This window comes from Mobula hypostoma, chromosome 20, assembly GCF_963921235.1.
Source record: "Mobula hypostoma chromosome 20, sMobHyp1.1, whole genome shotgun sequence".
NCBI classification, from domain to species: domain Eukaryota; kingdom Metazoa; phylum Chordata; class Chondrichthyes; order Myliobatiformes; family Myliobatidae; genus Mobula; species Mobula hypostoma.
The window spans coordinates 917,439-939,203 of NC_086116.1; the positions used below are offsets into that span (position 1 = coordinate 917,439).

Below are 21,765 nucleotides of genomic sequence, written 5' to 3' on the forward strand. Positions count from 1 at the left end.
CTGTGTCTTTTGCTGACTAATGAAGACCAGTATTCTCTACACCTCTTTAACCACATGGTGGTGCAAGGAGTGCACCAAATGCTACGTATTTCCAGCATTTTTGTTCTTTTTAATATAAAACACATCTTCTTTTCCATTTTCCTTCAAGTACTCATCAACCTCTATTTACATTTCTGACCTACACAAAATTCTTCACAAGCATTTGGACAGACAAGACTCATTTTGAGGGGTCAGCGGTGAAAAGCATGAGCAGCTTCAGGTTCCTAGTGATGAAGTCTTAAGGGGATTCCCAGATTCCTGTAAATAATGGTTAAGCTTGAGTCTGTGTATCCTGGTCTGAGAATGGCTGCAGCATGTTTGAGCAGCTGCTCTTTGGAGTGAGATAAGGATTTAGCAGGGGGATGGGAACCGGAATGATAGAGCGGAGGAAGGGGAAAACAGAAATAAATCTAAGATAGTGAGCAGTAAAGATGTCAGGAAAGACAGGCAGGTGATGGGGCAAATTTGCAGCCATTGGGATGAGTTGCAGTGCAATCAAAGAAAAAAGTACCAAATACTGGACTTAAGGTGTTATACTTAAATGTACACAGCATAAGGAATAAGGTGGATGATCTTGTTGTACAGCTATAGATTGGCAGGTATGATATTGTGACCATCACTGAGACGTGGCTAAAGGATGCATGTCTCTGGGAGCTGAACGTCCAAGGATACACAGTGTATCGGAAGGATAGGAAGGTAGGCAGAGGGGGAGGCGTGGCTTTATTGGTAAGAAATCATATTAAATCATTAGAAAGAGGTGACATTGGATCAGAAGGTGCAGAATCTTTATGGGTTGAGCTAAGAAATAGCAGGGGTAAAAGGACGCTGATGGCTGTTATTTATAGGCCTCCAAACAGCTGCAGGGATGTGGACTACAAATTACAACTGGAAACAGAAAAGGCTTGTCAGAAGGGCAGTGTTATGATAATTGTGGGCGATTTTAACATGCGAGTGCATTGGGAAAATCAGGTTGGCACTGGATCTCAAGAGAGAGAATTTGTAGAATGTCTGCGAGATGGCTTTTTAGAACAGCTTGTTGTTGAGCCCACTAGGGGATCGGCTGTACTAGATTGAGTATTGTGTATTTCAGTGGAGTAACGGAAATTACAGTGGCATGAGAGAGGAACTGGCCAAAGTTGACTGGAAAGGGATACTGGTGGGAAAAACGGCAGAGCAGCAGTGGCTGGAGTTTATGCAGGAAGGTGCAAGACAGATATATTCCAAAAAAGAAGAAATTTTCGAATGGAAAAAGGATACAAGAGGATTGGGTAGTTTTTAAAAGCTTACAAAAGGAAACTAAGAAGGTCATTAAGAGGGAAAAGATGAATTATGAAAGGAAGCTAGCAAATAATATCAAAGAGGATACTAAAAGCTTTTTCAAGTATATAAAGAGTAAAAGACAGGTGAGAGTAGATATAGGACTGATAGAAAATGATGCTGGAGAAATTGTAATGGGAGATAAGGAGATGGTGGAGGAACTGAACGAGTATTTTGCATCAGTCTTCACTGAGGAAGACATCAGCAGTATACCAGACACTCAAGGGTGGCAGGGAAGAGAAGTGTGCGCAGTCACAATTATGACAGAGAAAGTACTCAGGAAGCTGAATAGTCTAAGGGTAGATAAATCTCCCAGACCAGATGGAATGCACCGTTCTGTTCTGAAGGAAGTAGCTGTGGAGACTTTGGAGGCATTAAAAATGATCTTTCAATGAGGACAGATAGCAGCGCGCGCAGCCCTCCTGTGAAAAATGATATCGTATTCGTTAAGTAGGGGCCCTGGACAATTCTGATTTGATGGAGACAGCCGTGAAAGCACAGGGGAACATCTGGACAAATTTCGGGAATCTTCCGGAGGGAAGGCCTCAAAATCCCCGGCTTTGCCTGCTGTTGGCGACCAAGATTGAGGTCGAATCGTTCAGACAGAGATGGCGCTCAGTACTCGGTGTCAGAGAGCTGATCGGAGGCTCGAAATTTTCGGATGACTCAGGGTCGGACTGTGTTCGGGCATAACAGGGAAAGTTTTTCTTCCTTCTCCCGTCTGCGTGAGATGTGGGACATTTGAGAGACTTTGAACTTTTTACTGTGCTCATGGACTTCTTCATCAAGTTATGGTATTGTTGCACTGTTGAAACTATATGTTATAATTATGTGGTTTTGTTAGTTTTTTTCAGTCTTGGTCTGTCTTGTGTTTTGTGATATCACACCGGAGGAAATATTGTATCATTTCTTAATGCATGCATTACTAAATGACAATAAAAGAGGACTGCGTGTCTTCATAATCTAAAAAAAAAGTCGATAGATTCTGGCATGGTGCTGGAGGACTGGAAGATTGCAAATGTCACTCTGCTATTTAAGACGGGGGCAAGGAAGCAAAAAGGAAATTATAGACCTGTTAGCTTGACATCAGTAGTTGGGAAGTTGTTGAAGTCGATTGTCAAGGATGAGGTTATGGAGTACCTGGAGGCATATGACAAGATAGGCAGAACTCAGCATAGTTTCCTTAAAGGAAAATTCTGCCTGACAAACCTATTACAATTTTTTGAGGAAATTACAAGTAGGCTGGACAAGCGAGATGCAGTGGATGTTGTATATTTGGATCTTCAGAAGGCCTTTGACAAGGTGCCACACGAGACTGCTAAACAACATAAGAGCCCATGGAGTTACGGGAAAGTTACATATGTGAATAGGGTGTTGGCTGATTGGCAGGAAACAGAGTGGGAATAAAGGGATCCTATTCTGGTTGGCTACCAATTACCAGTGGTGTTCCACAGGGGTCTGTGTTGGGGCCGCTTCTTTTTGCATTGTACATCAACGATTTGGATTATGGAATAGATTGCTTTGTGGCTAAGTTTGCTGATGATACAAAGATAGGTGGAGGGGCCGGTAGTGCTGAGGAAACAGAGAGTCTGTTTCAGAGAGACTTGGATAGATTGGAAAAATGGGCAAGGAAGTGGCAAATGAAATATAATGTTGGAAAGTGTATGCTTATGCACTTTGGCAGAAGAAATAAACGGGCAGACTATTATTTAAATAGGGAGAGAATTCAAAGTTCTGACATGCAACGGGACTTGGGAGTCCTTGTACAGGATACCCTTAATGTTAACCTCCAGGTTGAGTCGGTGGTGAAGAAGGCGAATGCAATGTTGGCATTCATTTCTAGAGGAATAGAGTATAGGAGCAGGGATGTGATGTTAAGCTCTATAAGGTGCTGGTAAGACCTCACTTGGAGTACCGTGGGCAGTTTGGCTCCTTATTTAAGAAAGGATGTGCTGACGTTGGAGAGGGTACAGAGAAGATTCACTAGAATGATTCCAGAAATGAAAGGGTTAACATATGAGGGACATTTGTCCGCTCTTGGGATTGTATTCCTTGCAGTTTAGAAGAATGAGGGGGGACCTCATAGAAACATTTCGAATGTTGAAAGGTACGGACAGAGTGGATGTGGCAAAGTTGTTTCCCATGATGGACGAGTCTAGTACCAGCGGGCATGACTTAAGGATTGAAGGGCACCCGTTCAGAACAGAGATGCAAAGAAATTTTTTTTGCCAGAGGGTGGTGAATCTAAGGAATTTGTTGCCACGGGTGGCAGTGGAGGCCAAGTCATTGGGTGTATTTAAGGCAGAGATTGATAGGTATCTGAGTAGCCAGGGCATCAAAGGTTATGGCGAGAAGGTTGGGGAGTGGGACTAAATGGGAGAATGGATCAGCTCATGATAAAATGGCGGAGCAGCCTCGATGGGCCGAATGGCCTACTTCTGCTCCTTTTTCTTATGGTCTTATGGTCTTATAGCCTAAAAGCTCACAAAACCCACAAAAGGATGTCTCCTGATTTTGACAAAAGGTGTTTGCTGATGGAGATTAGACAGGACATTCCTTTTTTAATTCAATCATAAAAATTGGTGTATGCTCTTATCTTTGTAATTAAGTTTTGGCTCCAACAAACCAGGTAGGGCATTCCTTTCTTAATTAAAGTGGCTAGAGTGTCTATCAAACTGATTGTCCTTTTGTATCAATAATCCACTTACTTGACTGGAATATCTATTTTTTTTGAGGTGATTAAGTGGTCTTTGTCTCGGACTATCACTGTTGCTGAACGTGTGACTTTGGGGGTTAGCTAGAAATTGTTTTCTGCATACGTGACAAAGATGGTATAAAAGCTCCGTATCGCTGTGCTTCAATAGAGAGAACTCCATGGCTGACTCTGTAAGAGTGCAGAAAGAGGGTTCTCTGTCGTAGCTTGCTACTAATAAGGGTGGAAAAGAATCAACTGTGGTACTTGTTTGGTAATGAGAGATAAAGAATGACAGTGGATGGGTATTTTTGGGATTAGGAATGCCGTGACCAGTGGTGTACCACCGGGATAGGTACTAGCACCTTAATGTTTGCTATATAACTTAGTTATCAATGTAAGAGGTATGATCAGTAATTTTGTAGATAATGATAGTTTCACTCAGGAAGACACTGATCAATTGGTGAATTGGGCAAAGCAATGGCAGATGGAATTTAATCTTTCTAAGCGATACATTTGGGAGGTCAAAGTTAGAAAATAGACTAAGTAGATAGGGCGGCAGACTTGACACTGTCCTTCATTAGCCAGGGCATAGACATAACGGAAGGGAAGCTACGGTGCAACTTTATAAAATTATGCACTGTTTTAACTGCCATTGTGCAGAAAGAACATGAATGTATTGGAGAGAGAGCATATGAGTTCACCAAATGTTATGAGAAGGGTTTGTTTATCTTGCAGTGGAGTAAGCTGAGAAAGACCAGAAACAGGTGTACAAAATTATGAGGGGCATAGATAGGGTAGTCAGTAGTAAACATGTCTCTGCAGCAGAAGTATTTAGAACAGGGCATAGGTTTAACAAAAGGATTGAGAGGTCTACAGGGGACACAAGTTAAAAAACTGGCTGGAACCTGGAACATACTGACCGAGTGGGAGTCAGAGGTAGCTAACATTGCAACATTTACAAAGTATCTAGTCATGCACTTGAATCACCAGGAGCATGTTGACCAAGTACTTGTAAATGGGATTAGTACAGATGGGTACTTGATGGAAGAAACAATTGTCACTTAGTTCCATCTCTAGACTGGTAGAGTATTGGTTAATAGCTGAATCAGGGCAAGGAAGTAGGGCTAATGGCCCATCCTGATTCTATTTCCTGTCAGGTAGTACTAACCAATAACATGTTCATTAAGTAACACACACAAAATGTTGGAAGAACTCAGCAGGCCAGGCAGCATCTATGGAAAAGAATAAACAGTCCACATTTTGGGCCGAGACCCTTTATCAGTTCTGGTTCCTCCAGCATTTTGTGTGCGTGGTTTTGAATTTCCAGCCTCCAAAGATTCTTTCATGTTTAGAAACGTAGAAAATAGGTGCAGGAGTAGGCCATTCAGCCCTTCAATCCTGCACCGCCAGTCAGTACGATCATGGCTGATCATCCAACTCAGAACCCTGTACCTGCCTTCTCTCCATACCCCTGATCCCTAAGGGCCATATCTAACTCCCTCTTAAATATAGCCAATGAACTGGCCTCAAATGTTTCCTGTGGCAGAGAATTCCACAGATTCACCACTCTCTGTGTGAAGAAGTTTTTCCTCATTTCAGTCCTAAAAGGCCTGAAACTTTATCCTCAAACTGTGACCCCTCGTTCTAGACTTCCCCAACATCGGGAACAATCTTCCTGCATCTAGCCTGTCCAATCCCTTTAGAATTTTACACGTTTCAATCAGATCCCCCCCCCCCAATCTTCTAAATTCCAGAGGGTATAAGCCTAGTCGATCCAGTCCTTCATCATATGAAAGTCCTGCCATCCCAGGAATCAATCTGGTGAACCTTCTTTGTACTCCCTCTATGGCAAGAATGTCTTTCCTCAGATTAGGGGACCAGAACTGTACACAATACTCCAGGTGTGGTCTCACCAAGGCCTTGTACAACTGCAGTAGTACCTCCCTGCTCCTGTACTCGAATCCTCTTGCTATGAATCCCAGCATACCATTCGCCTTTTTCACCGCCTGCTGTACCTGCATGCCCACTTTCAAAGACTGGTGTACAATGACACCCAGGTCTCGTTGCACCTCCCCTTTTCCTAATCGGCCACCATTTAGATAATAATCTATTTTCCTGTTCTTGCCACCAAAGTGGATAACCTCACATTTATCCACATTAAATTGCATCTGCCATGAATTTGCCCACTCACCCAACCTATCCAAGTCACCCTGCATCCTCTTAGCATCCTCCTCACAGCTAACACTGCCACCCAGCTTCATGTCATCCATAAACTTGGAGATGCTACATTTAATTCCCTCGTCTAAGTCATTAATATATATTGTAAACAACTGGGGTCCCAGCACTGAGCCTTGCAGTACCCCACTAGTCACTGGCTGCCATTCTGAAAAGGTCCCGTTTATTCCCACTCTTTGCTTTCTGTCTGCCAACCAATTCTCTATCCACATCAATACCATACCCCCAATACCGCGTGCTTTAAGTTTGCACACCAATCTCCCACGTGGGACCTTGTCAAAAGCCTTTTAAAAATCCAAATATACCACATCCACTGGTTCTCCCCATCCACTCTACTAGTTACATCCTCAAAAAATTCTATGAGATTCGTCAGACATGATTTTCCTTTCACAAATCCATGCTGACTTTGTCCGATGATTTCACCGCTCTCCAAATGTGCTGTTATCACATCTTTGATAACTGACTCTAGCATTTTCCCCACCACCGATGTTAGGCTAACCGGTCTATAATTCTCCGGTTTCTCTCTCCCTCCTTCTTTAAAAAGCGGGGGGACATTAGCCACCCTCCAATCCTCAGGAACTAGTCCAGAATCTAAAATTTTGAAAAATTATGAAAAATGAATCCACTATTTCTTGGGCCACTTCCTGAAGCACTCTGGGATGCAGACCATCTGGCCCTGGGAATTTATCTGGCTTCATTTTTTAAATTTACCTAACATGTATTTCCCTCAGTTCCTCCATCTCACTAGACCCTCTGTCCCCTACTATTTCTGGAAGATTATTTATGTCCTCCTTAGTGAAGACAGAACCAAAGTATTATTCAATTGGTCTGCCATGTCCTTGCTCCCCATAATCAGTTCACCTGTTTCTGTCTGCAGGGGACCTACATTTGTCTTAACCAATCTTTCTTTTCAAATACCTATAAAAGCTTTTACAGTCAGTTTTTATGTTCCCTGCCAGCTTTCTCTCATAATCTTTTTTCCCTTTCCTAATTAAGCCCTTTGTCCTGCTCTGCTACACTCTTGAGTTTCTCCAAGTCCTCAGGTGTGCCGCTTTTTCTGGCTAATTTGTATGTTTCTTCTTTGGAATTGATACTATCCCTAATTTCCCTTGTCAGCCACGGGTGCACTACCTTCCCTGGTTTATTCTTTTGCCAAACCGGGATGAACAATTGTTGTAGTTCATCCATGTGATCTTTAAATGCTTGCCATTGCATATCCACCGTCAACCCTTTAAGTATCATTTGTCAGTCTATCTTAGCTAATTTACGTCTCATACCTTCAAAGTTACCCTTCTTTAAGTTCAGAACCTTTGTTTCTGAATTAACTATATCACTCTCCATCTTAATGAAGAATTCCACCATATTATGGTCACTCTAAGGGGCCTCGCATGACAAGATCGCTAACTAACCCTTCCTCATTGCTCAATACCCCGTCTAGAATGGCCTGCTCTCTAGTTGGTTCCTCGACATGTTGGTTCAGAAAACTATCCCGCATACATTCCAAGAAATCCTCTTCCTCAGCACCCTTACCAATTTGGTTCACCCAATCTATATGTAGATTGAAGTCACCCATTATAATTGCTGTTCCTTTATTGCATGCATTTCTAATTTCCTGTTTAATGCCATCCCCAATCTCACTACTACTGTTAGGTGGCCTGTACACAACTCCCACCAGCGTTTTCTGCCCCTTAGTGTTATGCAGCTCTGCCCATATTGATTCCACATCTTCCCGGCTAATGTCCTTCCTTTCTATTGCGTTAATCTCCTCTCTAACCAGCAATGCCACCCCACCTCCTTTTCTTTCATGTCTATCCCTCCTGAATATTGAATATCCCTGAATGTTGAGCTCCCATCCTTGGTCACTCTGGAGCCATGTCTCTGTGATCCCAACTATATCATATTCATTAATAACTATCTTCACATTCAATTCATCCACCTTGTCACGAATGCTCCTTGCATTGACACACAAAGCCTTCCAGGCTTGCTTTTACAACACTCTTAGCCCTTATACAATTATGTTGAAAAGTGGCCCTTTTTGACTTTTGCCCTGGATTTGCCGGCCTGCCACTTTTACTTTTCACCTTACTACTTTTTGCTTCTACCCTCATTTTACACCCCTCTGTCTCTCTGCACTTGTTCCCATCCCCCTGCTACATTAGTTTAAATCCTCCTGAACAACAGTAGCAAACGCTCCCCCTAGGACATAGGTTCCAGTCCAGCCCAGGTGCAGACTGTCCTGTTTGTACTGGTCCCACCTCCTCCAGAACTGGTTCCAATGCCCCAGAAATTTGAATCCCTCCCCCTTCCACCATTTTTCAAGCCACGTATTCATCTGAAATATCCTTCTATTTCTACTCTGATTAGCACGTGACACTGGTAGTAATCCAGAGATTATTACCTTTGTGGTCCTACTTTTTAGTTTATCTCCTAACTCCCTAAATTCACCTTGTAGGACCACATCCTGTTTTGTACCTATATCATTGGTACCTATGTGCACCACAACCACTGGCTGTTCACCCTCCCACTCCAGAATGTCTTGCAGCCGCTCAAAGACATCCTTGACCCTTGCACCAGGGAGGCAACATACCCTCCTGGAGTCTCGTTTGTGATACTACCTGTTCATAAATGCTCACTCAGCTCTGGGGCTCATTATAACCTTATTACTTATACAGGTGCACATTCCTATATCAGAAATTCTGAAATCCAAAAAGCTACGAAAACCAAAGTTTTTTTCACCAACAGCTGACGTCACTCAGGTGTGATGTGGCAGCACTAGCAGAGACTGCCAGACGTCAGTTTTGGCTTAGCGCTCGTACTGGTTACACGTGCACTTGCTGTTCACTGATATTTTGCATTCACTGTTGACTTTGTGTTTAATTTCACTGTGAAAATGTCAAAAAGAGTTGCAGATACCCCTATGGGTAACAATGAGAAAAAGAGGAGGAAGCATCTATCATTATCAATAACACAGAAAGTGGAGTTATTGCAGAAGCTTGATCGTGGTGTGTCTGTGTGGCGTCTTACTGAAGAAAATAGTGTCGGAACTACCACTGTATATGATTTAAATAAACAGAAAGACACTGATACTGAACTTTTATAGTGACAGTGACGTCCTACATTTATTCCAATAAGTCATTTACCATGAGTTTGATTTGATTCATTTGAAGCTGTATATTTTTATGTTTTATTGAATCTTTTTGTTGGAAATAAAATTTTTTATTGTCATTATTCCCTAATACAGTATAACAACTATTTACATAGCATATAAGTAATCTAGAGATGATTTAAAGTATACGGGAGGATATGCGTAGGTTTGGTGCGCTGCCGGGTCCTAGAGTCCACCACACTGAGACAGGTTAAATAAGGGACTTGAGCATACGTGTTTTTTGGTATCGGGGCGGGGGGGGGGGCGGTCCTGAAATCTGAAAAATTTTGAATTCTGAAATGCAACTGGCCCAAGGATTTTGGATAAGGGATTATGGGCCTGTATATACCTAGCACTGGAGACACCAGAAACAATCACTGACATTACCATCATCAGCACAGAGCAAAAGCAAAAGGACCAGTGACACAAACGTAGGTTAGACAGTGAGTAAATGGCTCAGTTTTAAACACAGAGTCATATCCAGTGTCTGCATTACATACCTGTAGGTCAAGAGTGGTGAGGAATATATTCCCTTTATCATAAAGAACTTGGCAACCAATCTAACTTGCACCCATTCACTATCTCAGCACCAGAGTTGCATTGTGCACCCTATGCAGAAATGTTAGAAACCTTTGAAAATTCCTCCCAAATCAGGATGTTGCAGTAGGTGAGCAAGAAAACAAGAGTGTAAGAACACGATCCATGATGACTGTGACAACATCATCAACCTCTAATTTCCTTTTCCCAAACCTTGTACATTTTTTGCAATATTTTCATATCGTCATTTGAATTTCTATCAGAGATCCAAAACTATTTTTCAAAGTTATCAGAGGTAAAATTGTGCCCTTACAAACACATTATAATTAGACTACAAGACCATGACAAAAGGGCAGAAATAGAACATCTGGCCCATCGAGTTTGCTGAGCCAAAAGGGGCGTCCATGTATTCTGAAGCTGTGCCTCCTGGTTCTAGACTCTCCCCTACTATAGGAAACATCTTCTCCACATCCACTCTATCTCGGCCTTTCAATATTTGAGAATGAGATCCCTCCCCCCATTCTGCAGTATGTAGTGAGACTGAGGAAGGGCAAGCAGATGATACGACAAAATTGCAGTCAGTGGGATGAGTTGAAGTGTAACATGGGGACAAAATCAAAAAGGGTGACGAATACAGGACTGAAGGTGTTACATTTGGAGGCATTATACAAGGGTGTGTTTTCTTCCCTGATTTGTTTAATGTGTACAGTGAAACAATATTACAAAAAATAAGAGACATCTTGGGAATCAAAGTTGGTGGTGAAAGTATCAATATCTTTAGATACGTGGATGACACTGTGTTAATTGCAAGTACGGAGGAAGAACTACAAAACTTAATTGATATAGTTGTTGAAGAAAGTGCAAAAATGGGTCTATCTATCAATTGCAAAAAGACAGAATGTATGGTGATATCCAGAAAGAAGGAGAATCCTATCTGCAGACTGAGAATAAATGGGGAAGACATAAAACAAGTACAGAACTTTTGCTGTTTAGGAAGCTGGGTGGCATCAGATGGCAGGTGCGACATGGACATCAAAAGAAGAATAGGGATGGCGAAAGACACCTTTACGAGAATGAAGAGTATACTGACCAACACTAAACTAGGCATGACAACCTGCCTCAGAGTACTGAAATGTTATGTTTATCCAGTTATGTTATACGGCTCAGAATATTGGACAATATCTAGTAACATGAGGAAACGAATTAAAGCAGCAGAGATGTGGTTTTTGAGGAGGATGCAAAGAATATCATGGACGAAACGAATATCTCATGAGGATATCATGAGCAGAGCAAGCACAGGAAGAGAAATAATGTATGAGATCATGAAAAGGCAACGTAACTTCATTGGACAAGAAGTGTTAGAATGCACGGTAATTATGGGAAAGATTGAAGGGAGGAAAGCAAAGACAAATGATGATGGGGACAGCAGCCGGAGAACTGGAAATGAATACCAATGAATTGATTCACTTGACCCGAAACAGGAGTGTGTGGGCCATGGCAGTCAAAGCTCAAACTGGGCACGGCACCTGATGATGATGATGATATTTGAATGCACCACTATATGGAATAAGGTAGATGATCCTGTATCACAGACATATTGGCAGGTATGATGTTGTGAGCATCACCGAGTTGTGGCTGAAACAAGATCATAGTTAAAAGCTTAACATCCAAGGATACACATTGTATTGAAAGGACAGGCAGGTAGGCAGACAGAATGGGTGGCTCTGTTGGTAAAAAATGAAAATTAATCCTTAGAAAGATGGGATACATAATCTGTTGATGTAAAATCCTTGTGGGATGAGTTAAGAAACTGCAAGGGTAAAAAGACACTGCTGGAAGTTATTTACAGGCTCACAAACAGCAGCCAGGATGTGGGATATAAATTGCAAAGTGAAACACAAAAGGCATGTAATAAGCATAATGTTACGATTTCATGGAGGATTTCAATATGCAGGGAAATTGGGAAAATCAGGTTGGAGCTGGATCTCAAGGAGGGAATTTGTAGATGCCTACGAGATGGCTTTTTAGAGCAGCTTGTGGTTGAGCTCATTAGAAGAAAGGCACTTCTGGACAGGGTGTTGTGTAATGAACCAGATTTGATAAAGGAACCCTTAGGAAATAGTGATCATAATATGACAGAATAAACTCTGCAGTTTGAGAAAGAGACGATAAATTCTGATGTATTATTACAGTAAAGTAAAGGGAACTGCAGAGACATGAGAAATAATGCTGGCCAAAGTTAATTGGAAGGGGTCACTATCAGGGATGATAGTAGAAAAGCAAAGGCTGGAGTTTCCAGGGACAATTCAGAAGGTGGTGCAGGATTCCAAAGATGAATCCTGTATTCTAAATCCTGTATTCCTGTAATCCTGTATTCTAAAGGAAGGATGAGGCAACCACGGCTGACAAGGGAAGTCAAAAACAGCATAAAAGCAAACAAGAGGGCATACAATATAGCAAAAATTACTGGGAAGTTAGAAGATTGCGAAGCTTTTAAAAAAATAGAAGGCAACTAAAAAAACATAAGGAGAGAAAAGATAAAATATGAAGGTAAGCTAGTCAGTAACAAAGTCAGTAGAATTTCCTTAAAGGAAAACTTTGCCTAACAAATCTGTCAGAATTTTGCCTGGTGATGAAACATTTGCAAATGGATTGCCAGGATCAGAGAACAACTTAACCATCAGCCACCCAAGTTACACACTTCAGGTGTTTTCCAGTTCATTCTGGAATGGTTCTGGACGAATGGAAAATTCCAAATGTCACTGCAATCTTTAAGAAGGGAGAGAGACAAAAGAAAAGAAATTATAGGCTAGTTAGCCAGACTCCAAAGGTTGGGAAGATGTTGTAGTCCATCATTAAGGATGAGCAATTGGAGTACTTGGAGGTGCATTATAAGGTAAGCCAGGGTCAGCATGGTTTCCTTAAGGGGAAGGCTTGCTTGACAAATCTGCTGGAATTCTTTGAGGAAATAACAGGCAGGATAGACAAATGAGAGTCTGTAGGTGTTGTTTATTTGGATTTTCAGAAGGCCTTTGATAAGGTGCCACACATGAAGCGGATTAACAAGATATTATGTCATGATAATAATATCATATTATGATATTATGTCACTCTGCTATTTAAGAAGGGGGCAAGGAAGCAAAAAGGAAATTATAGACCTGTTAGCTTGACATCAGTGGTTGGGAAGTTGTTGGAGTCGATTGTCAAGGATGAGGTTACGGAGTATTGGAGGCATATGACAAGATAGGCAGAACGCAGCATGGTTACCTTACAGGAAAATCCTGCCTGACAAACCTATTACAATTTTTTGAGGAAATTACAAGTAGGCTAGACAAGGGAGATGCAGTGGATGTTGTATATTTGGATTTTCAGAAGGCCTTTGACAAGGTTCCACACATGAGGCTGCTTAACAAGGTAAGAGCCCATGGAATTACAGGAAAGTTACATACGTGGATAGGGCGATGGCTGACTGGCAGGAAACAGAGTGGGAATAAAGGCATCCTATTCAGGTTGGCTGCCAGTTACCAGTGGTGATCCACAGGGGTCCACGTTGGGGCCGCTTCTTTTTACGTTGTATATCAATGATTTGGATTATGGAATAGATGGCTTTGTGGCTAAGTTTGCTGATGATACAAAGATAGGTGGAGGGGCCGGTAGTGCTGAGGAAACAGAGAGTCTGCAGAGAGACTTGGATCGATTGAAAGAATGGGCAAGAAAGTGGCAAATGAAATACAATGTTGGAAAGTGTATGCTTATGCACTTTGGCAGAAGAAATAAACGGGCAGACTATTATTTAAATAGGGAGAGAATTCAAAGTTCTGAGATGCAACGGGACTTGGGCGTCCTCGTGCAGGATACCCTTAAAGTTAACCTCCAGGTTGAGTCAGTAGTGAAGAAGGCGAATGCAATGTTGGCATTCATTTCTAGAGGAATAGAGTATAGGAGCAGGGATGTGATGGAGAGGCTCTATAAGGCGCTGGTAAGACCTCACTTGTGGAGTACTGTGGGCAGTTTTGGTCTCCTTATTTAAGAAAGGATGTGCCGATGTTGGAGAGGGTACAAAGAAGATTCACTAGAATGATTCCAGGAATGAGAGGGTTAACATATGAGGAACATTTGTCCGCTCTTGGGACTGTATTTCTTGGAGTTTAGAAGAATGAGGGGGGACTTCATAGAAACATTTCGAATGTTGAAAGGCATAGACAGAGTTTATCTGGCAAAGTTGTTTCCCATGATGGGGAAGACTAGTATGAGAGGGCATGACTTAAGGATTGAAGGGCGCCCATTCAGAACAGGGGTGCGAAGAAATTTTTTTTGCCAGAGGAATCTAAGGAATTTGTTGCCACAGGTGGCAGTGGAGGCCAAGTCATTGGGTGTATTTAAGGCAGAGATTGATAGGTATCTGAGTAGCCAGGGCATCAAAGGTTATGGTGAGAAGGCAGGGGGAGTGAGACTAAATGGGAGAATGAATCAGCTCATGATAAAATGGCGGAGCAGACTCGATGGGCCGAGTGGCCGACTTCTGCTCCATTGTCTTATGGTCTAATTACAGGAAAGATACTAGCATGGATAAAAGATGAGCTGATTGCCAGGAGGCCAGGTGTCAGAATAAACGGGATCATTTCTAGTTGGCTACCGGTGACTAGTGGTGTTTCACAGGGGTCTGTATCGGGTCCGCTTCTTTTCATATTATATGACAATGATTTGGATGGTGGAATTGATGGCTTTGTGGTCAAGTTTGCAGACTAAAGGTAGCTGGAGAAACAGTGTTGAGGAAGCAGAGAATCTGCAGAAGGGCTTGGACAGATTTAGAGAATGGAAGGGTTCTAAGAGTAAGCCTAGCAATTATCAGCCTGTGAGTTTGACGTCAGTGGTGGGTAAATTGATGGAAAGTATTCTTAGAGATGGTATATATAATTATCTGGATAGACAGGGTCTGATTAGGAACAGTCAGCATGGACTTGTGCGTGGAAGGTCATGTTTGACAAATCTTATTGAATTTTTTGAAGAGGTTACTAGGAGAGTTGACGAGGGTAAAGCTGTCTATATGGACTTCAGTAAGGCTTTTGACAAGGTTCCACACGGAAGGTTCAATCGTTAGGTATTAATACTGAAGTAGTAAAATGGATTCAGCAGTGGCTGGATGGGAGACACCAGAGAGTGGTGGTGGATAACTGTTTGTCGGATTGGAGGCCGGTGACTGGTGGTGTGCCTCAGGGATCTGTACTGGGTCCAATGTCATTTGTCATATACATTAATGATCTGGATGATGGGGTGGTAAATTGGATGAGTAAGTATGCAGATGATACTAAGCTAGGTGGAGTTGTGGATAATGAAGTAGGTTTTCAAAGCTTGCAGACAGATTTAGGCCGGTTAGAAGAGTGGTTCTGAAAGATGACAGATGGAGTTTAATGCTGAAAAATATGAGGTGCAACATTTTGGTAGGACTAATCAAAATAGGACATACATGGTAAATGGTAGGGCATTGAAGAATGCAGTAGAACAGAGGGATATAGGAATAATGGTGCAAAGTTCCCTGAAGGTGGAATCTCATGTGGATAGGGTGGTGAAGAAAGCTTTTGGTATGCTGGCCTTTATAAATCAGAGCATTGAGTATAGGAGTTGGGATGTAATGTTGAAATTGTACAAGGCATTGGTGAGGCCGAATTTGGAGTATTGTGTACAGTTTTGGTCACCAAATTATAGGAAGGATGTCAACAAAATAGAGAGAGTACAGAGAAGATTTACTAGAATGTTAACTGGGTTTCATCACCTGAGTTACAGAGAAAGGTTGAACAAGTTAGGTCTTTATTGTTTGGAACGTAGGTTTAGGCGGTGGACTTGAAAGAGGTATTTAAAATTATGAGGGGGATAGATAGAGTTGACATGGATAGGCTTTTTCCATTGAGAGTAGGGGAGATTCAAACAAGAGGACATGAGTTGAGAGTTAAAGGGCAAAAGTTTAGGGGTAACATGAGGGGGAACTTCTTTACTCAGAGAGAGGTAGCTGTGTGGAATGAGGTTCCAGCAGAAGTGGTTGAGGCAGGTTCGATGTTGTCGTTTAAAGTTAAATTGGACAACTATATGGACAGGAAAGGAATGGAGGGTTATGGGCTGAGTGCAGGTCGGTGGGACTAGGTCAGAGTAAGAGTTCGGCACGGACTGTAATTGTTACATGGTTTTATATATATGGTTATAAGTGGCAGATGAAATATAGTGCAGGGAAGTTTATGGTCATGCACTTTAATAGAAGGAATAAAGGTGTGGATTATTTTCTATGAATGGAGAAAATTCAAAAATCAGAGTTGCAGAGGAACTTGGGAATCCTCGTGCAAAATTTTCTAAAGGTTAACTTGCAAGTCAGTGGTAAGGAAGGCAAATGCGGTGTCAGCATCTATTTTGAGAGGACTCGTATACTAGAGCAAGGATATGATACTGAAGCTTTCCAAGGCATTGGTGAGGACTCACTTGGGAGTACTGAGAGCAGTTTTGGGTCTCTTATCTAAGAAAAGGTGTGCTGGCATTGGAGAGAGTCCAGAGGAGGTTCATGAGAATGATTCCATGAATGAAAGGGATAGTATATGAGAAGTGTTTGATTGCTCAGGGCCTGTATTTGCCGGAGTTTAGCAGAATAAGGAGGGAATGCATTGAAACCTATCAAATATAAGGTTGTGTGCTTAGCCCCTGCTCCACTCACTTTTTACACCTATGACCGTGAGGCTAAGCACAGCTCTAATACCATATTGAGATTTGCTGACGACAACACTGTTGTAGGTCAAATCAAAGTTGGTAACGAATCAGCATATAGGAGGGAGATTGAAAATCTGGCTGAGTGGTGCCATAACAACCTCTTACACGATATCAGCAAGACCCAAGAGCTGATAATTGATTTCAGAAGGAGGAAACTGGCGTCCATGAGCCAGTCCTCAGCGGAGGACCAGAGGTGGAGAGGGCCAGCAACTTTAAATTCCTCAGTGTTAATATTTTGGAGGATCTGTCCTGGGTCCAGCACACAAGTGCAATTACAATGAAAGTGTGGCAGCACCTCTACTTCCTTAGGAGTTGCAAAGATGCAGCATGACATCTAAAACTTTGACAAATTTCTTTTGATGTGTATATTGACTGGCTACATCACAGTCTTGTATGGGAACATCAATGCCCTTGAACAAAAAGTCATGGATATGACCCAGTCCATCACAGGTAAAGCCCCCCCCCACCATTGAGCACATCTACACGAAGCACTGTCGCAGGAAAGCAGCATCCATCATCAGGGAACCCACCACCCAGGACATGCTCCCTTCTTGCTGCTGCCATCAGGAAGAAAGAACAAAAGCCTCAGGACTCAAACCACCAAGTTCAGGAACAGTCATTATCCCTCAACCATCAGGCTCTTGAACTAAGGGGATAAATTCACCTGCCCCATCACTGAAATGTTCTCACAACCTACGGACTCACTTTCAAGGACTCTTCATCTCATGTTCTCGATATTTATTGCTTTTTTAAAATTATTATACCTTTCTTTTTGTATTCACATAGTCTGCTGCACTCGGGTTGAATGCCTAAGTTGGTGCGGTCTTTCATTGATTCTGTTATGATTCTATTATGGATTTATTGAGAATGCCTGCAAGGCAATGAACCTCAGGGTCGTATATGGCGACATGCAAAAGTTTGGGCACCCCGGTCAAAATTTCTCTTACTGTGAATAGCCAAAAAGTTCTATTCAAAAGGTTCAAAGGAACATCTAAACAAGCCGGATGCGTTTTGGAAACAAGTCCTGTGGACTGATGAAGTTAAAATAGGACTTTATGGCCGCAATGAACAAAGGTATCTTTGGAGAAAAAAGGGTGCAGAATTTCATGAAAAGAACACCTCTCCAACTGTTAAGCACGGGGGTGGATCAATCATGCTTTGGGTTTGTGTTGCAGCCAGTGGCACGGGGAACATTTACTGGTAGAGGGAAGAATGAATTCAATTAAATACCAGCAAATTCTGGAAGCAATCATCACACCGTCTGTAAAAAAGCTGAAGATGAAAAGAGGATGGCTTCTACAACAGGATAATGAACCTAAACACACCTCAAAATCCACAATGGACTACCTCAAGAGGCGCAAGCTGAAGGTTTTGCCATGGCCCTCACAGTCCCCCGACCTAAACATCATCGAGAATCTGTTGATAGACCTCAAAAGAGAAGTGCATGCAAGATGGCTCAAGAATCTCACAGAACTAGAAGTCTTTTGCAAGGAAGAATGGGTGAAAATCCCCCAAACAAGAATTGAAAGACTCTTAGCTGGCTACAAAGTACTGACCATGCAGGGTGCCCAAACTTTTGCTTCAGGCCCTTTTCCTTTTTTGTTATTTTGAAACTGTAAAAGGTGGAAATAAAAAAAATCTTGCTTAAAATATTAAAGAAATGTGTCATCTTTAACTTTATGCCTTTTGTAAATCAGTTCATCTTTTAGTCGCTTAGCTATTCACAGTGACAGTGATCAGGGGTGCCCAAACTTTTGCACGCCACTGTATATGTACTTTGATAACCAATTTACTTCAAATATTGAAAGAACTGTATGTGAAGAGGATGTTTCCTATAGTGGGTGAGTCTAGGACCAGAGGACCGTAATGTGAAGGGTTAATTTACTCGCCATCGGAAAGTTGCTTCTGCAGTGCTAGTCACTGATTGACCCATTTGAAGGATGCGCAGCTTTTTTTCCCTTGCATGCCACGGCACCAGGTTTCCAGTTCCAGGCGCCTCAGTGGTACAAGAACAGCACGTGTGAAAGACATGTGGTCACGATTAGTGCTGAGGAACCATTGGCAAAGGACGCTGCAGATACAGGAGAGCCCATGTGCACTCTTCACTAAATATCCATTTGTTGCAGGTTTAGTCTGTTGTGTAACTTGGGGAGACTTAACTACATATTGTTAAGCTTGAATGTTTAGTGTCATAGTTTTTGTAACTTAGGGTGGCTTAGATGAGCACTTGCTTGACTTAGACGTCTGGCTGCATGTTTTAGTTTTTGTCTGTAAATAAATGGCTAATGTGCTTACCCTTAATCAGTGTCTTCTGTCCCACTTACTGAACCCGTGACCCTGCCTCGCCGTAACAAGGGCACACCCAGAATAGAGGGACCACCATTTAGAACAGAAACGAGAAGGAATTTCTTGAGCCAGAGCATGGTGAAATTGTGGAATTCACTGCCATGGACAGCTGTGGAGGACACGTCACTGAGTATATTTAAAGTAGACATTGATAGGTTCTTGGTTAGTCAGGGTTATCAGAAGAAGGCAGGAGAATGGGGTTGAGAGGGATAATAAATCAGCCATGATGGAATGATACAACAGACTCAATCAGACGAGTGGCCTAATTCTGCCCCTTATGTCTATGGTCTTGTATATCTGAAAAAAAACCTTTTGATATAATCTTTTATATTACTAGCTAGCTTACCTTTATACATCATCTTTTCTCTCCTTATTGCTTTTATTTTTAGGTACTTCTGCTGGTTTTTAAAAGCTTCCCAATCCAATAACTTCCTCCTAATTTTGCTATATTATATGCCCTCTCTTTTGCTTTTATGATTATCAAAGATTGATTCTGTTTCCTCTTTCACACGCCTGTAATCCACAGTGGAAGAGGTGCAGATTAACTGAAGTTGTATCTTAGCTTTAATATGTAACACTTTAGCTTTTAGCTATTAGACCAGTTCTTGGACCACATGGGTACAGGAACGTTTGGCACGTATGTAATTTTAAGTGCATTACCTCATCCACAACTCTGGCAAAGCGGTGCAGAGTAGAAATCACTTCATCATCCCCTTTGCTCAAGGCGAAGTTCTAGAATGTGACAAAAGGCTTTAGGTTTAAATCTGCACAGATTTTTAATATTTTTAAATGAGTTTTCTGCTTTGTTGACAGCATCAACATCTTTCATCCACAGAGCACAATTCCTGCCTTTAACAGTATAACCCCACCCTCCTCCAGGTGGATGTTAGGAATTCTCAGTGGGACTCTGAATATTAGCTAACTTTCCTCTCCTTAGTCCAGTGCTCATTAAGATAATCGTGGCATTGAAACTGCAGCTCAAGTGACTCAGGGAAAACCTACAGACAAATCTCTCTCTTCACAGAACCATGAGACTAAATGAAACAACACTAAAACTTATACATCAGGGCAGTGAAGTTGTACATGGAATAAAAATACAACAGGCTTATAATTCTTTTCTGTTATTACGTCTGATGCAAACATCTATTTATGTCACTTTGGGGTGTGGGCAGCATTGTGGGCTACCTCCTTCTGACCTGCAGTTTTCTGGTGCTACTGGTTATGGATTCTGACACAGCGATAATGAAGGAGCTCACTCCTAGTGCAGTCCCTGCATCTGCTGCCCTCATTCTGTCTAGCTTTCTCTAATTTATTGCCCATCCCTGACTGCCCTTGCATAGATACTAGTGAGATGCTTTGTTAAAACACTGCAGTCTTGCTGGTAATGTTGGTAAGGAGTCTGAGGATTCAGATCCAGTGAAATTGTTTGGTGTGTGACATGGGAGCCACCCTGCAAGTGGTTATTTTAATGACCACGGGTGTCAGTGTTGCGGTCAGAATATCCTTGACAAATAATCATGTTGCATTGAGTTGGTTCACACTAAGCCAGTGCTGTATGTGCCATTACAAAGAAGACACAGCAGTACCTCTACTTTCGTAAAAGTTTGTGAAGATTCAACATGTTATCTCAAATTTGACTAATGGTCCAATATGGAAATACGAAAGCCCTGGAATGGAAAAGCCAACAAGAAGTAGTGGATACATCATGGGTAAAGCCCACCCCACCATTAGGCACATGTGTAAGGACACTGTTGCACAAAAGCAACAACCATCATCTTGGACTCCTACCGTCCAGGCCAAGCTCTCTTCTTGCTACTGCCATCAGGAGAGAGGTACAGGAGTCTCAGGAAGGGTTATAACACAATAGTCATCAGGCACCTAAACCAGAGGGGATAAACACTCAACTTCACTCACCCCAACATAGGACTATGAACTCACAACCTATCAACTCACTTTTAAGGACTTTTCATCTCATGTTCTTGATATTTATTGTTCAATTATTGATTACTTTTTTGCAACTTTTATTACTACTTTCATTGTTTTTTTCCCCTGTATTTATATTTGCAGTTTGTTTTTTACACATTGGTTATGTGTCTGTCTTGTGTATGTATTTTTATTGATTCCATTATTTCTTTGTATTTACTGCAAATGCCCACAAGAAAACAAATCTCAGGGTAGTATATGGTGACATATATGTACTTCATCCGGAACTGCATCGAGGATGTTGTCCCCCAGAAATTGGTCAGGGTCTATCTAAACCAGAAACCATGGATCAACACTTCTCGTGCGACACAGAAATTACGTTGCCGGTAATCAACAGGAGCTCAAGAAATGCAGTTATGATCTGCGCACAGTCATCAAGGCAGTGAAACAACAATACAGGGACAAGATCCAGCCACAACTCTCCACCAACAATACACGCAACTTATGGCAAGGTCTGCACACCATCGCGGATTTCAAACCTAAGCGCAGTGGTGCCGGCAACATCGCTGCCTCTCTCCCAGATGAGCCAAATCTTTTTTACACTCGGTTTGATGTCACCTACACTAAGCCCCCTCTGAGGCTGAATACACAGGTGATTCCAACAAGTCGCAAGGCTGCGGGACCGGACGGCATCCCAGGGCGAGTACTCAGGATGTGCACAGCACAACTGGCAGGTGTGTTTACAGATATTTTTAATCTCTCCCTCTCCCAGTGTAGA

At 42.1% G+C, this 21,765-nt stretch overlaps 1 protein-coding gene across 2 annotated transcripts in view; it reads right to left on the reverse strand.

Moving 5' to 3' along the window:
- Positions 1 to 21,765, reverse strand: part of appl2 (adaptor protein, phosphotyrosine interaction, PH domain and leucine zipper containing 2) — a 135,838-nt gene that overhangs the window by 95,588 nt on the left and 18,485 nt on the right. Inside the window, exon 4 of one of the 2 annotated variants that reach the window (XM_063072234.1) lies at positions 19,725 to 19,796. The exons of the other annotated variant lie outside the window; for it this stretch is intronic. Coding sequence (XP_062928304.1) covers positions 19,725 to 19,796 — 72 coding nt within the window. The remainder of the gene's footprint in view (positions 1 to 19,724; positions 19,797 to 21,765) is intronic. 2 annotated transcript variants of the gene reach the window in all.